The 13,684-nt window shown below is 55.2% G+C and overlaps 1 protein-coding gene across 37 annotated transcripts; it reads right to left on the bottom strand.

Annotated features, from left to right (window-relative positions):
• Positions 1–786: 786 nt before the first annotated feature.
• Positions 787–13,638, bottom strand: USP19 (ubiquitin specific peptidase 19). 37 transcript variants are annotated; one of them, XM_070493024.1, is made up of 29 exons: positions 13,452–13,623; positions 11,743–12,005; positions 11,443–11,481; positions 11,143–11,271; positions 10,923–11,056; positions 10,547–10,849; positions 10,272–10,431; positions 9,931–10,087; positions 9,760–9,831; positions 9,530–9,645; positions 9,209–9,429; positions 8,929–9,124; positions 8,712–8,845; positions 8,444–8,602; positions 8,249–8,359; positions 7,637–7,747; positions 7,454–7,555; positions 6,550–6,690; positions 6,339–6,457; positions 4,638–4,775; positions 4,226–4,539; positions 4,006–4,116; positions 3,701–3,917; positions 3,465–3,617; positions 3,204–3,364; positions 2,944–3,122; positions 2,500–2,553; positions 1,674–1,922; positions 787–1,272 (listed from the first exon to the last, which is right to left on the bottom strand). In XM_070493024.1, the coding sequence occupies exons 2-28, from the start codon at positions 11,867–11,869 to the stop codon at positions 1,695–1,697; spliced, it is 4,086 nt and encodes a 1,361-aa protein (XP_070349125.1). In that variant the 5' UTR covers positions 11,870–12,005; positions 13,452–13,623; the 3' UTR covers positions 787–1,272; positions 1,674–1,694. The 37 variants fall into 37 exon arrangements, with proteins under 37 accessions (XP_070349125.1, XP_070349133.1, XP_070349151.1 ...); XM_070493032.1 differs by lacking the exon at positions 2,500–2,553; XM_070493050.1 differs by lacking the exon at positions 2,500–2,553 and having other exon boundaries at positions 9,209–9,423; positions 10,547–10,846; positions 13,163–13,496.
• Between the last annotated feature and the right edge of the window lie 46 nt (positions 13,639–13,684).

The raw sequence follows: 13,684 nt of genomic DNA, 5'->3' as shown, positions 1-13,684 counted from the left end.
TGGGGCAGTTGCTAGAAGCCAAGGTCTCAGGGACTCCTAAGAGAATAGGCCAGGCAGGACCCCACACCCTCCCTCCCATAGGAAGTCAGCCAAGATTATCTCTGGTCCTCTCTGCCTGTCCTCCTTTTGGAGCAAGATCTCCTTCCCCACAGCAGTTTATTTCCTGCTCTGTTCTCCCCTGAGGGATCCAGATGGTGCTCAAACTACAGCAAAGAAAGACCTGAGGAGAGGAGGAAGATATTCCCCCAGTACCTCCTGTTCCCCGAAAAGTCCCCCTGACCTGCTGTCTGGCTGAAAGCTTCTGGAGCCTCATGGGTTACTCCTTCACTCCTTGGGTGTGAGGTATTGAGAGTGATGCCAACTACAGCTGCCTCCATGTGGGACCTCAGCAGCAGCAGGGCTGCAGTTGGGGCCGATAGAGCCCTGTGATCAGTGCATCCAGCACATGCAGACCACTGGTGGCCAGATACTTGGGCTGCACACAGTGAAGGTCCAGCATGATCCTATTGCAGCCCATGCCTAGCAAGCCCTCCAGCAGTGTACCAGCACCGGTACCCAACTTGGCAATTAAATCATTGCCAATAAATCACCCAACACCAGTGGAATCAAAGGGCAGCAGGCAGGCCTGAGAGAGGCCTGAGGGCACTAGGGGCTTCATGACCCACAGTGCCTGAGTTGGGACCCCACCATTTCTCCTTGAATGAACACACACACACCGCCCCCCCCCCCCCCCAGATGACAGGGAAGGAAGGCAGCTGCAGCACCTGGTACATCATAGTCACTAAGTCTGCTTATTTATCATTTATTTTTAAAATATATTTAAACAGCAGCAATCACTTCCAAAATGCAAAAAAAAAAATTACAATTTGTAGAATAAAATTATAAGGTTTATAATGCGAGTCAGAAAGAATTGAAGATACAACTGAGAATCAAATCACGCGGAACTGGGGGTGGCTGGAGAAGCCAAGACCCACTGGTTGGGAGGGTCAAGTTGACAAGAGGTCCCAACCTATGAGGTTCCCACCATCAAATCACACCCCACAATTCTCCATTGATGAAGCCAGTGTCCTCTGGGTTAGAAAAGGAGAAGCAGCAAACAGCTGACCCTCTGTAGGGGATCCCCGAAACCCAGTCCCCCCACCTGCCAGGGACCTGCTAATCGACCTCCTCCATGTTGCTGTAGGTGGGGGCTGGGCGGTCCACAGGGGGGGCGAAGCGTTCAGGGGCTGTCCGCGTGGGGGCCACCTCGGGGGCCTGGCCAGGGCCTAGTCCCTGCAACAGAATATGAGGACAGGGGTTGGGGGCTGCCCAGTATGCCGCCTGGCATCCCGGGGGTGCTGGCTTGGAGCCCCGGCACCCAAGGGAGGGCCCCAGGGCAGGCGCAGATAGCAGCGGCGTTGAGACAGAGAGACGAGATTGGGCCTGAACAGTCTCGCTTTATTAACACTTTAAATACAGGAAGCTGCTTAGGCAGGGCTAAGCCCCAAGCCAAGGGTCAGAGCAGCAGGACAAACGGACAGACAGCTGGACGGATACCCACCCTAGGATGTTCTGCCCCTGCAGGAGCCACAGTCCCCACCCTCTCCTCCCAGATGCACATACTGAGACCCAAGCCCAGAGTGGTCCCCACCACAGACGCAGGCATGGCCTGGCAGGCAGGCAGGTGGCCTCACAGCAGCTGCCTGCAGGTGAGCTCATCTCCAGCGACTCTGGGATACCAGAGGATAGAACACGTTGAGCACGAGGGCCACCAAAGCTGCCACGGTGCCCAGAACAAAGTACCGGAGGCAGCCCTCGTCTGGTGTGGTAGGGCCACGTGGCGGGGGGCCCACCCAGTCTTGGGGCCCCCAGGGACCCAGGGGCGCAGGCCCCTCAGGTACTGGCTCCTCCTCGGCCTCCAGCTCCTGCCAAATCCGGGAAGCCTATGGTGTGTGGAAACGGCCATCAGCACCCAGGGGTGGGGGGGATGGGGAACCCAGTGTCCCTGAGACCCGTGGCCATGACAGTCCCACCCAAGGTGAATGGAGCTAACCCCCTAAGTCCCAGATCAAGCAACAGGGAGGTAGGAAGGCAGGGGACAAGTGGGCCATTTGCAGGGTTGTCTAGACTGAGAGCACCAGAGTGGGCAAATCTAAAAAGCATTTTGGCCTCCTCAAGAAGCTTCCCAATCAACATGCAGCTTCCCATGGAGGGGTAGGAGGTTAGCTAGTCAGTTTTTTTGCCCAGGCCTCCCACAGAGGGGACTGACTCATGGAGGATAGAGCTGCCAAACTCAGAGTAATCTCCTGGCTCCCTCCCACCCACATCCAGATCCTGACCACTGTCTTCTGCAGGGATTTCTGTAAGTCTGAGCCCAGAGGGCTCAAGGGAGGAGAGGACAGCAAGGAGGAGGCCAGTCCAGAAAAGAGATGCAGCTGTACCCACCAACCAGACCTATGGCACCCCATGTCAGTAAAAGAGATAGAAGACCCCAAAGGCTTGGCAGGGACAAATGCTCACCTCAGAGAGGGTGACGGCCACCCTAGGCCGTGGACAGCCTGAATAGGCCCTGACCTGAGTGCACATCAGAACACAGGGACGATCACAAGTGAGGGTCTGTGGACTGGCATGGGGGGAATGTGCAGAGGAAAGCTGGAGAGCGTTAGGTACAGTCTGTTCATGGCACCGTACCGAGTGAGGTTTGGAGCAGCTGCTTGGCCTGTGCCAAGTAGATGCTTATGTGCATGCGAACGGCAGCATGTTGGTATACATGCACCTTTGTAAGTGTTCCTGTAACATGGGGATCTCTCTGACTAAGCCTTTGTCATAAGGGAACCCTGTCTGCAACTCTCATGAATCCCAAGGCTCCAGGAGCCTATGGCTGGAAGAGAGAAAGCTGTGTCCCACACCCTCCCATCTGTGAATCGGGCCCCACTAGTCTGCAAAGCCTCCTCAATGCCTCACCTGGCTGGCAGCAGCTTCGGCTGCAGGGCCTAGGTCTGGGTGGTGCTCAGAGTGACCTGCCCGGGCGGGCCTCTCCACAGGAGAGTTCCGCCGACGGTAGAAGAGGACATAGGCATAACGCGTCACAACCTGGCTCTCATCTACTGTTGTCACCGTGCTGTCATCAAACAAGCGCCAGCCTATAGTGAGGTGAGAAGAGTGTGAACATAACCTGCACCACCACCCCTACCACCTATCTTGCTGGCTGAGTGTGCCCTCACCCACGTCGCTGCGCTGGCTGCTGCGATCATTGGGCAAGCGTGCACAGGCGGTGTAGTGGCCACCAATCATGCCTCCATAATGGTTGATGACAGCATAGAGGTCATAGCTGGGTAGCTGCTCCTCTTTCTGACCAATGCAGAACTTACTCAGGTCCAGGTTCCTGTGGTCCCAGCCAGAGAGAGGTAAAACAGTCATTGGGTGTCCAAGATGCCTACCTTGGCCCCCATGCTTTGCCTACAGTCACTATGCCCATTGCTCACCGAACAGGGAACTCCACCAAGTCATTGATCTTGTCACGCCATATGAAACTACGAAAGGAGAAGCGCTTCAGCTGCACGATGAGCACATTTGGCAGGCGCCACAGCAATAGCTGCTTGGAGGCCTCGCGGTGTTGTTTACACTGTGGGCAGTACCTGAGGCAGGACAGAGGTGGGGTCAAGACCAGTAGATCTCTACTCCACCCTGCCCCACTACCTACCTGTTGTCCTGTCCTCACCAAGCTTCCTCAGGTGCCAGCACCTCAGGCCGCGTGAAGAGGTTCAGGCACTGGTCCAGAGTGAAGTGGCCAGCGCGGGCAGCCTCACCAGCAGAGCCTGGATCCTCAGCACATTCCAGCTCCTTGGAGGCCACCAATACGAACTCCTGCAGGCGTTCATTGTTCCGCCAGACTAGAGCCAGGCTGCAGTCATCACCCAGCTCTAATGGCGTATCTCCTGGAGATGGGCAGGGAGAGAAGTCATGCAGCTGTTGAGAGCAGCCAATCCAACCCATCCCATGGCTTCCACCCACAGCCTCAGACACCTTTGTCTTCTAGCCGCTGCTCTCGGTTGGACGCATCAATTTTATAGATAAAGAACTGGGGCGTGTGGGCATTCATTGCTTCACTAGGATGTTGGTACCCAGGCACAGCAGCTGTGAGAGAACATGATAATCAGAGCTCCCCTGCCTACCAGGGCCTAAACAAGCTTCCTCCAACCTCCCCTACCCCCAGCTCCAGAGCCTTTCACCGGACTCTTATTACCTTCAGGCCGGGATACCCTCTCACCAGCAGGCAAGGAGCCAACTTCAACGGGCCCACTGGCCAGCATCTCGGAAGAAACTCCACTCATGCTGGGCACAGGGCCCCGGTCAGGGGCTGCCCATGCCCGGGGGACCCCTGTGTCCCCCTCAGCCACAGGGGTCACCAACTGGAGCTCAGGCAGCTGAACGGGGTCCCTCTCACTGTCTCCAGCCTCCAGGGAGCTAGTGGAGAGCAGTGTGGTGCAACCAGGGCCCTGAGACTCCAAGGCCATGCGGCCAGGCTGGAAGGGTGGCTGGAATACACTCACAGAGAACCTGGCAATAGGAGTAAGCCAAGTAAGAATCTCAACAAGTCCATTAGGCACGTCTGCCCCCCACCTACCCTAACTCTAATCCAACCACTGGGTACTTACCGGGCATAGCCCTCTAGCAGCTGAGCAAGACGGGCATAAGTGAGGCGTGAGGCAGGTACACTGACAAGGAATGGGTAGCCAATGTTCTCAGGACGGCAGAGGCCCTTGTGATCAGGCCAATGAGTTTTCTGGCAGAGCCTTGAGGAAAGCAGGAGGTAAGAATAGGACTTTAGTCCAACCTCCTATGACTCTACATTGGGGTCTAACCTCTGGCCCTGGGAACTGGGTATGCCAGCCCTGCCTCCCCCAGAGTCTGACAGAGTGGGACAGCAGATCAAAAGCTTAAAACATATGTGCCTTCCAGATCAATGGAACAGAATTGAAAGCCCAGAAATAAAACCACACATCTATGGACAGCTAATCTTCGACAAAGGAGCTGAGGGCCTACAATGGAGAAAAGAAAGTCTCTTCAACAAATGGTGCTGGGAAAACTGGACAGCCACAGCTAAAAGAATGAAAATCGACCATTCTTTTTCACCATTCACTAAAATAAACTCAAAATGGATCAAAGACCTAAAGATTAGGCCTGAAACAATAAGTCTTCTAGAAGAGAATATAGGCAGTACTCTCTTTGACATCAGCTTCAAAAGAATCTTTTCAGACACCATAACCCCTCAGACGAGGGAAACAATAGAAAGAATAAACAAATGGGACTTCAGCAGACTAAAGAGCTTCTTCAAGGCAAGGGAAAACAGCATTGAAACAAAAAAACAGCCGACTAATTGGGAAAAAATATTTACAAGCTATTTATCCGACAAAGGGTTAATCTCCATAATATATAAAGAACTCACACAGCTCAACAACAAAAAATCAAACAACCTAATCACAAAATGGGCAGGGGACATGAACAGACATTTCTCCAAAGAAGATACAAGGATGGCCAATAGACACATGAAAAGATGCTCATCATCACTAATCATCAGGGAAATGCAAATCAAAACTACACTAAGATATCACCTTACATCTGTTAGAATGGCAAAAATATCCAAAACCAAGAGTGACACATGTTGGAGAGGCTGTGGAGAAAAAGGAACCCTCATACACTGTTGGTGGGAATGCAAACTGGTGCAGCCACTATGGAAAACAGTATGGAGATTTCTCAAAAAGTTAAAAATAGAAATACCTTATGACCCAGTCATCCCACTACTGGGTGTCTATCCTAAGAACCTGAAATCAGCAATTCCAAAAGTCCCATGCACCCCTATGTTCATTGCAGCATTATTCACAATAGCCAAGTCATGGAACCAACCTAAGTGCCCAGCAACTGATGATTGGATAAAGAAGATATGGTATATATATACAATGGAATACTACTCAGCCATAAAAAAGGACAAAGTCGTCCCATTCACAACAACATGGACAGACCTTGAGGGTATTATGTTGAGTGAAATAAGCCAGACAGAGAAAGACGAACTCTGTATGACTTCACTCATAGGTGGTAGTTAACAAATAGACAAAGAGAACTGATCAGTGGTCACCAGGGGAAAGGGGGGGTAGGGGGAGGGCACTAGGGGTGAAGTGGTGTACCCATAACATGACTAATAATGATGTACAATGGTAATTTCACAAGGTTGTTAACTATCATAATCTTAATTAAAAAAAAAACAAAAACAAAAACATATGTGCCTTTACGTGGAAGGGAGGTAGGGTGGCAAGTGGGAGATGGAGAAGAGGTATGGGGGAGACCAGGGGGCTCCTCACTGGTTGCAGTAGCCCACGCGGTAACACCGGGTACAGCGCTTCAGCTTCTCATCCTCTGACTGCTGCTTCCGCTGGCAGGCTGCACACTTGGAGATGGGGATGCTGGGCACCTGGGGGCGCTAGGGTGAGTTGTCTGGCTCAGCAAGGCTAGGCCAGGTAAGAATGCCACCCCCAAGCAGAGCCATGTGCCATGAGGTTGGCCCCCACTCACCTGCTGCACCTCTAGCACCACCACCCGCTCCTTAGCCAACTCTGGGGATAGGAGCTCAAAGCAGAGGAGCACATCAGATGGGGACACAGTGTCCAGTGAGTGGGAGGGCAAGAACACACGGTGGAAGCGATTCTTAATCACCTGGGGACAGAGAACAGACAAATCCTATGTAAGGACAAGCCTTTTCCCTAACCCTGCCCCAGAGCACAAGGAGAAGGCTTGGCCCTGATATTGGGTCTATCGGGGTAGGGGTGGGGATTGTGGCCCCAAAAAAGCATTTGTCTCTGCTGGCACCAGCCTCAGTGCCCAATGGAATAACAAGCCTAGTGCATCAGAGCCTGAAAGACCAGGAGCGGGGGAGGTATCAACCGCACCAGCTCTCCACACTGAGGGCCTCTATCCTGCTATCAACTAGTGGGGCCCTGCTGAGATGGCAACAGTTTTCATGGAGGGGTCACATTCAAGGAGGATCCTCCCCACTTCTATCCTGAGGGAAAGGGCACTGCCAGGCTGGAAGCTAGGAACCTTTGGGGAAGACCAGCACACAGATCTGGGACAATATGAGGGAGCAGCAGGAGGGAAGAACCACCATAGCTAGTGGAAGGATAGTCCTGCAGCTCAAGCTCCTTGTTCGAAGAGGGAAAAACAGTTGGGGGCCACCACCAAAAGGGGGATTAAACCCTTATGATGACTGGGAACTGAGGGCACCTCTGTTGCACAGCCCAAATGCCTGGTTTCAACCATGCCCCAACCAATAGCACACCACCTGTTTTTATGCAATCACATGAGCATTCATGTGAAACATGAAACATCACTTTCAGATACCAATGACTGTACATGCATGTCTGCAAGCTGTGATTACATGTGTCCATGTGCATAAGAGCTTGGGGAAGAACAGACACACCTCAGTCAGACGCAGGTTCTCAGGCTTGACGTGGACACTCTGAGAGATAGAGTCCAACACTTCACTTGCACTGGAGTTCTCCTTGCTGATGCTCACTAGGAACTGTGGTGACAAGAGTAGAGTCCATGGAGGAGGTGGACCACAGTGTCTGGGATAGCCCAGAAATAGATGCTTACTCCTTACCTTGATGGGCTTGCTGTGGGGCTCCCGGGCAAAATAGAAGACAGGGAGAACCTTTTGCTTCTGTGGCAAGGGCACCGGTAGGTACAGAAATGGGTCAAAAGTGATGGAGACCTGAGGATGCACAGGTGGCAATGGGTGACTGCACAGGGAGTGGCAAGGCAGAATGCTCATGGCCAGAGCACCCAATCCAGGCCCTCAAATGGCTCTCAGGGCCTCACAGCCAACCAGAAGACTCTCAGAGTTGAGAACACTACATAGACCAAAGGAGGGCCACCAGGAGAGAACAATCAGTCTCGCTGGTACGGGAGGTCCTGCTTAGCCTAGCCACTTCACCAATGTGCCCTTCACTTGTACTCCATGTGCCTTTCCAATCTTACCTGTACCCTTGCCCCACCATACAGCTGTCTTTGAGCTGAAACATCACTTTTACCTCAGCCAGGAAGCCTACCCAACCTGACTTCTGCAACCCACATAGGAGCCTAAGCCTCCCTGTCAGCTTCTTTGCCCAAGCCTTGCCCTGTAGCACCTAAAGATGCACATGCCTCTGACTTAAATTTGACCAGACTAGCTAGGCCAAGCTAGCGGGTCTCTCTCTGGGGGAACCCGTCACACCTTGGCACACACAGGGCACACCAGCTTGGACTTATACTGGCCCTGAAATAGGTCCACGATGAAAGAGTCATTCCTCATCTTGTGCCGCTGCCATGCTTCCTCAGCCACCACCTGAGGGGGAGAGTGGTGAGGATTGAAGAGACCTGGAAACTAGGATGTGCATGAGACAGGCCAGCCCCCGCCCCAAACCCTGACCTCATCAGGCCGCCCATCTGAGTCCACGGTCTCCGTGTAGGGCTTGTTCTGAATGCGGTTCAGGTCCTCGTGCAGCCCATCCAGCAGGAAAGCCATGAACTCCTGGGCATCATGCTGTGCATAGCCTGTGAACTGGCTGGCTTTGCTCGCCACAATGGCCTGGATGCAGGGGCAAGGTATGAGGAGGGAGCCCCAGCACCCACTGTGCACCCAGCTGGCTGGCCCTCCCCACCCTCTCCAGCCAAAGGTGGGAGTGGCCACAGATCACCTTCAACTTGGAAGGCTGGAAGGCATGGTGGGTGCCCTTCCACAGTGCCCGGAGCAGCACGGCAAAGCCAATGGCCAGACGCCCACCAGTTCCAAGAGGGTTGTTGTAGTTGATCTCAGCCTCAAAGGAGCGGTCTAGGACAACAGCCAAGTAGAGGTGTGAGCAAGTGAAGGCATCCCCTATGCCCATGGCCCCGGGCTCCAGACCCTGCTCTCACCATGGAAGAAGTCCCGGAGCTCCCGAGTATTAGACAGAGACTGAATGACACTGTTCATGAAGCAGGTATTGCCTAGATTGACAAGGCCAGTGAAACCCGGCAAACACACCTTCTTCTCTTCCTCTTCCTCTTCCTCTACACTATCTCCACTCACAGGGCTATGGGGCATTGGAGGCACCATACATGTGGGCTTGGGCTGTGGGAGCAAGCAGGGCATGAAAGGGCAGCCCTGAGGCTCTCCAGCCTCCAACCTTGGCCCTCTCCACCCCAAGATTCTCACCGAGGCCAGGTGTGGCTCTGGCTTTGGGGCTACATGCTCCATGGGGGTGCGGGCTGCCACACCATCCAGCCCTGTGTCCTCAGAGCGAGACTTGGGTTTCTCCTTCTCCACAGCCCGGGTTTCCTCCTGGCCTGTCAGGGGGTGGGGGGCACCTCCCGGTGGGGTTGAATCCAGAGGAGTTGGGCCTGTCGGCACGGCAACCTTTGCACCACCCACTGCACCTTAAAAAGGGGGAATGAGGGGGCTGGTGGTTAGCAGCATGCGGCAGGGGTGGGGGTCCAGTCACGTGGGCTGGGCAATGAAGGGAGCTCGTGTGCAGACCTCGTGCAGCTGGAGCCTCCAGGCCCCCCCAGCGCTGACTCTGCCGCTTACGGAGGCAGATATCAATGCGAGAGGCTGTGAAGCAGAAGGTGCACTGCTCTGGCTCAATCAGGTTCCTGCAGGAAAAGACTGAACTCAGAAACTCAGGTGGAGTAGATGTCAGACTAAGACAGGCCAGGGAGATGGAGCCCAGGGTTGGGGGCACAGTGGCTGGGCTGGGCACCACCCACCTGAGCTTCACCTGCCAACGGAAGATGGTGGGGGGCCCACAGCCTGGGTGCAGTCTCAGGAAGTTTCCATCTCTGCAGAGGCAGAGCAGGGGCATGGCAGGAGGAAGAGCATGAGACACACTGTCCTGCCTGAAGCACACGGTCTGCCCCGTCTCCTGCCCACTCACCCACCTGGTCTGGAAAATAAGCGTGAAGTCCTGTTCGCGGAAAAGCACTCGAGAAGTGTCCCTGCGGATTTCCTTCACGTACACATGCACCACCACTGAGTCTGGCCCCTTCTCATACGAGTCATTCTTGACAAATGCCAGGTTCACCATGGACTCGGGCTCTACATTGAGACCACAGCTCAGTGACACTCCAAGAGGTTTCAGCCTGTTGCTGTTCTACTCCCTACCTATCAACCAACCTTGCAACACAACCCCGGACTCTGCCTGCCCTGTCAGCCCCACTTTTACCATCCACCAAGGCTGCAGCATCTGCTGCCACTGCCATCTCTTCTTTGGAACGGTCACCTTTCTCAGGGTCTCTGCTCCGGGCCACGCCGGTGGAAACTGGGTCATTCCTGAGGGATACAGCCTTCTCTCCTGCCAAAAGTGCTAGATTCTCCTCTGAGCCCAGGAGGCAGGTCTGGGGGTTCAGTGGTGGTACCCGGAGCTGTTCCTCAGCTTCAGCCTATTTATGACGAGATCGTGGGCAGGATCAGCCCTGGGTCTGGCAGGTGGCCCCCCACTGTAATCCACACCCTTCCCCCCATCTCCCAACTCCTACACAGATACTACACTCTCACCTGGGGGGCCGGCTCAGCCAGGAAGGAGGGGGCATCGCCTTGGGGTCCAGGACCATCTCTGGACCCCTCCCCTTCTGGTCCTCTGCGGAGATGCACAGCCCTCTTGGCACTGGGCCCTGCCTGGGCCCCAGGGCCAGCCCCCGCGCCTACCTCACCACGGCCCTGGGCCCGCTTCTGGTTCCGGGCCTCCTGCTTAGCCCGGCGGGGCTCAGGGCCTGGCTCCAGGGCAATGGGAGATGGCTCCTGCCCATTCTCCTGGCACCGCAGCTCTGACACCAACTCCTGGGTCCCTAGAGGTTTCTTCTGCCAAAGATACAGCAGTCAAGCACTGTCAACTACACTGAGTATCCCTACCCTACCCTGCTCTGGAACTTACCAGGAGAGAGGGCCATGTGAGCAGAGGCACCTTCTTGGGCAGCGCCAGCTGCAGGAGACCACCTTTGCGGGCCTGTACTTTGGTGCAAGAACTTTCTATCTCAGCGTAGAAAACACCACCCCACTGCCGACCACCTGGAGACAGAGTGGGAACAATAAGCTGGGGTGGGGGATATCAGAGAATTCAAATATACTGCTGGGCTCAGGGCAGATGGGCGCACCTGGAAGCCGCACCACACAGTCTGTGTCTGTGAAAGCAGCATCTACCTCCTCTAGCCGCAAGGGACCCGTTCCCACACGCAGCTTGACAATCACTTCATCTGCACTCTGCCTCCAATCGAGCAACAACTCTGTAGGGGGAGTGCCAAAGAGATTGTGAGCATCTCCATGAACTTCAGATGGGGATAAGTAGGTACCAGAAACCCAGACCTAACAGGACTGCTCCAGATGAGTTCTACACCCCCAGTGCCCCTTCCTCTCCCCTAGCACTCTACCACACAAAATGCCTGTTCATTACTTACCCTCTTTGGTCTGCTCCTCCCGAGGAGTGGACGCTGACCCTGACAACAAAGGAAAGAACAGGGAAATGATGATGGGGAGGCAACCTTCAAGACGCCACCACCCCACCCAGCACCATCTTCAGGATCTCAGCCAAGTACCCAGACCTCAAAGCTGAGGCTCTACAAAGCCTGACATGGGTCTTTCTCTCAGCATCAGACCAGGACAGAAGGAACAGCAAAAAATTCATTTCCAACCCCAATCTATACGTTCAACAGGAAGGGAGGAGAGAAAGGTCATAAGTAGTCTGGGAAGGCCACTACCACCTCTCCTAGGATCTCCATTCTTGCTCTCCTGGTTTGCTCGATCCTTCTGCTTCTTCTTACTGGTGGCCTCCTCCAGTCCTGGAGGCCCTCTCCTCGGGCCTGTGGCACTGGCCCCGCCAGACATCTTGAGCCTCTTGGTCGACAGCCAGAATGCCCCGGGATCGGCAACGGCGTCTGGGTCAGGGCTACGGCGCTTTCTTCCTGGCCCAGCTATCTTGGCAACTCTCTGTGGTCAAATTCTCTAGCAAAGAACCAACAACCTAACAAGAAGGGACCAGTGATCACTACCAAGGCCCAACAATTTGTTCCTTGGTTACCAGCCAAGGCTTGGCAATGGGGGATACTCCTAACCCTACAGGGCAATATCTCTCCACCACCTAATGTAGCCTGGACACTCTCAGACTATTTTGAAGGGGGAATAAATAATGCAAGTAGCAGCACCCATTTCTGATCGAGCCTCCTAGATGCCTGCCATACAGACTCACAAAGATGTAAGCCTCACTAAGGAGGTGCCAGGTCAAGGCAGCCATGGCCTGGGACCAGGCTCCTCCACCAATCTGGAAAGGAGCCATGGCTCCAGCCCGCAGGAGTGGCGCTCTGTGCAGAGTGCTCACTTTTCCTTCACTCTCACAGGCTGCTTAGTCACCACCCGAGAAGCAGGAGGCGGAGGAGGAAGACAGGAAAGGAGGAGACAATCAAGCAGCAGGAGGACCAGGCTCTGTGGCTGAAAACAGGCCCGGCCCAGGTGCTACCACTGCCCAGACAAGGTACTGGGGTTAAGGTGCCCCATCTGCCGCCTATCAGCTCCCATCCTCCTCTGAATCTGCTCCCATGCAATAAAACCTGCTTGGTTTTATTTCCTACATCTCAAGAGAGATTCCTCTCTCCAGCTGCTGTCCCAGAGAGAGGCCTGCGAAAGCTGGGGCAAAAAGGGTATCCAGATGTCATATTACCCTTTCAGCAGCAACCCTGTGCAAGAGCCAAGGCAGGGAGGACATCCAGTTTGAGACCGAAACACACATCATCAGCTCTGCGCCAGAGACCCTCAACCCAGTTTCCCACAGATGCACCAGTGGATTCTGGGCTGTTTCTCCATCCAAAATAAAGGTCTCAAAACTGAGATAAGGGTCGGGATGAACCCACGGACTTGGCCTGAGACAGTAGCAGGACAGAGAGCGACTAGTCTGCGTTCCCCAGGGGGGGTGTGTGTCGAGCGGGGGCGGCATGGAGATATCCTTCTATGGGTCAGATGTGGGACTGGTGAGCTGGATCTTTAATGACTACAGGTCCAGAGCTGAGGGGCGGAGACCCTCCGCCTCTTTGCACCCAGGCCCCATCTAAGGTCGCAGTTCGCGTCCCTCCCTCATCTTCCCGGGACATCTAGACCGGCCTAATACTGCCGCGCGGGGTTACTGACCACAGACCAGCGCCCCTGCCAGGATGCGACCCAGCTCCAGCCTCTGAACCTTGGGCGCGCCACCACCTCCTGCAGAAAGCCGCCCTCAATCGCCGCCAGCCCTCTCCGAGGCGGGAGGCTGGCCTCGGGCGTAGCGTAACGGCCCCGCCTGCATCGGTGGGCGCGACACGCCTCGGGGCTTGAAGGGTCGAGGCTGGCACGGCCCGTGACCTTGAACAGGCCACTCTGGGCCCGCGTCGCGGCCTCCCCGCTCCGGGCGGACAGGCGAATAGATGCCAGTACCACTCACCGAGCGAGGCCGCTGCCACCAGCCCTCTTCGGGCCCTGGCAACCCGCTCTCGGTTCCGGTTCCGGCGTCAGGTCGGTTCCGGTTCCGGCGCGCCCCTCCCCCGTCCCGGCGCCGCCGCCACCGCCTCAGCCGCTTGTTTTGTTTCGACTTCTAGTTACAGACACGGATGGCTGAGCGCCGAGCGGGTGACGCACTTCCGGCGGGAGCGGGCAAGTGGCTCCGGGGCGGGTCCG

Source organism: Equus asinus, chromosome 21, assembly GCF_041296235.1.
Source record: "Equus asinus isolate D_3611 breed Donkey chromosome 21, EquAss-T2T_v2, whole genome shotgun sequence".
Classification (NCBI taxonomy): domain Eukaryota; kingdom Metazoa; phylum Chordata; class Mammalia; order Perissodactyla; family Equidae; genus Equus; species Equus asinus.
This window is presented reverse-complemented; position numbering and strand designations above follow the sequence as displayed.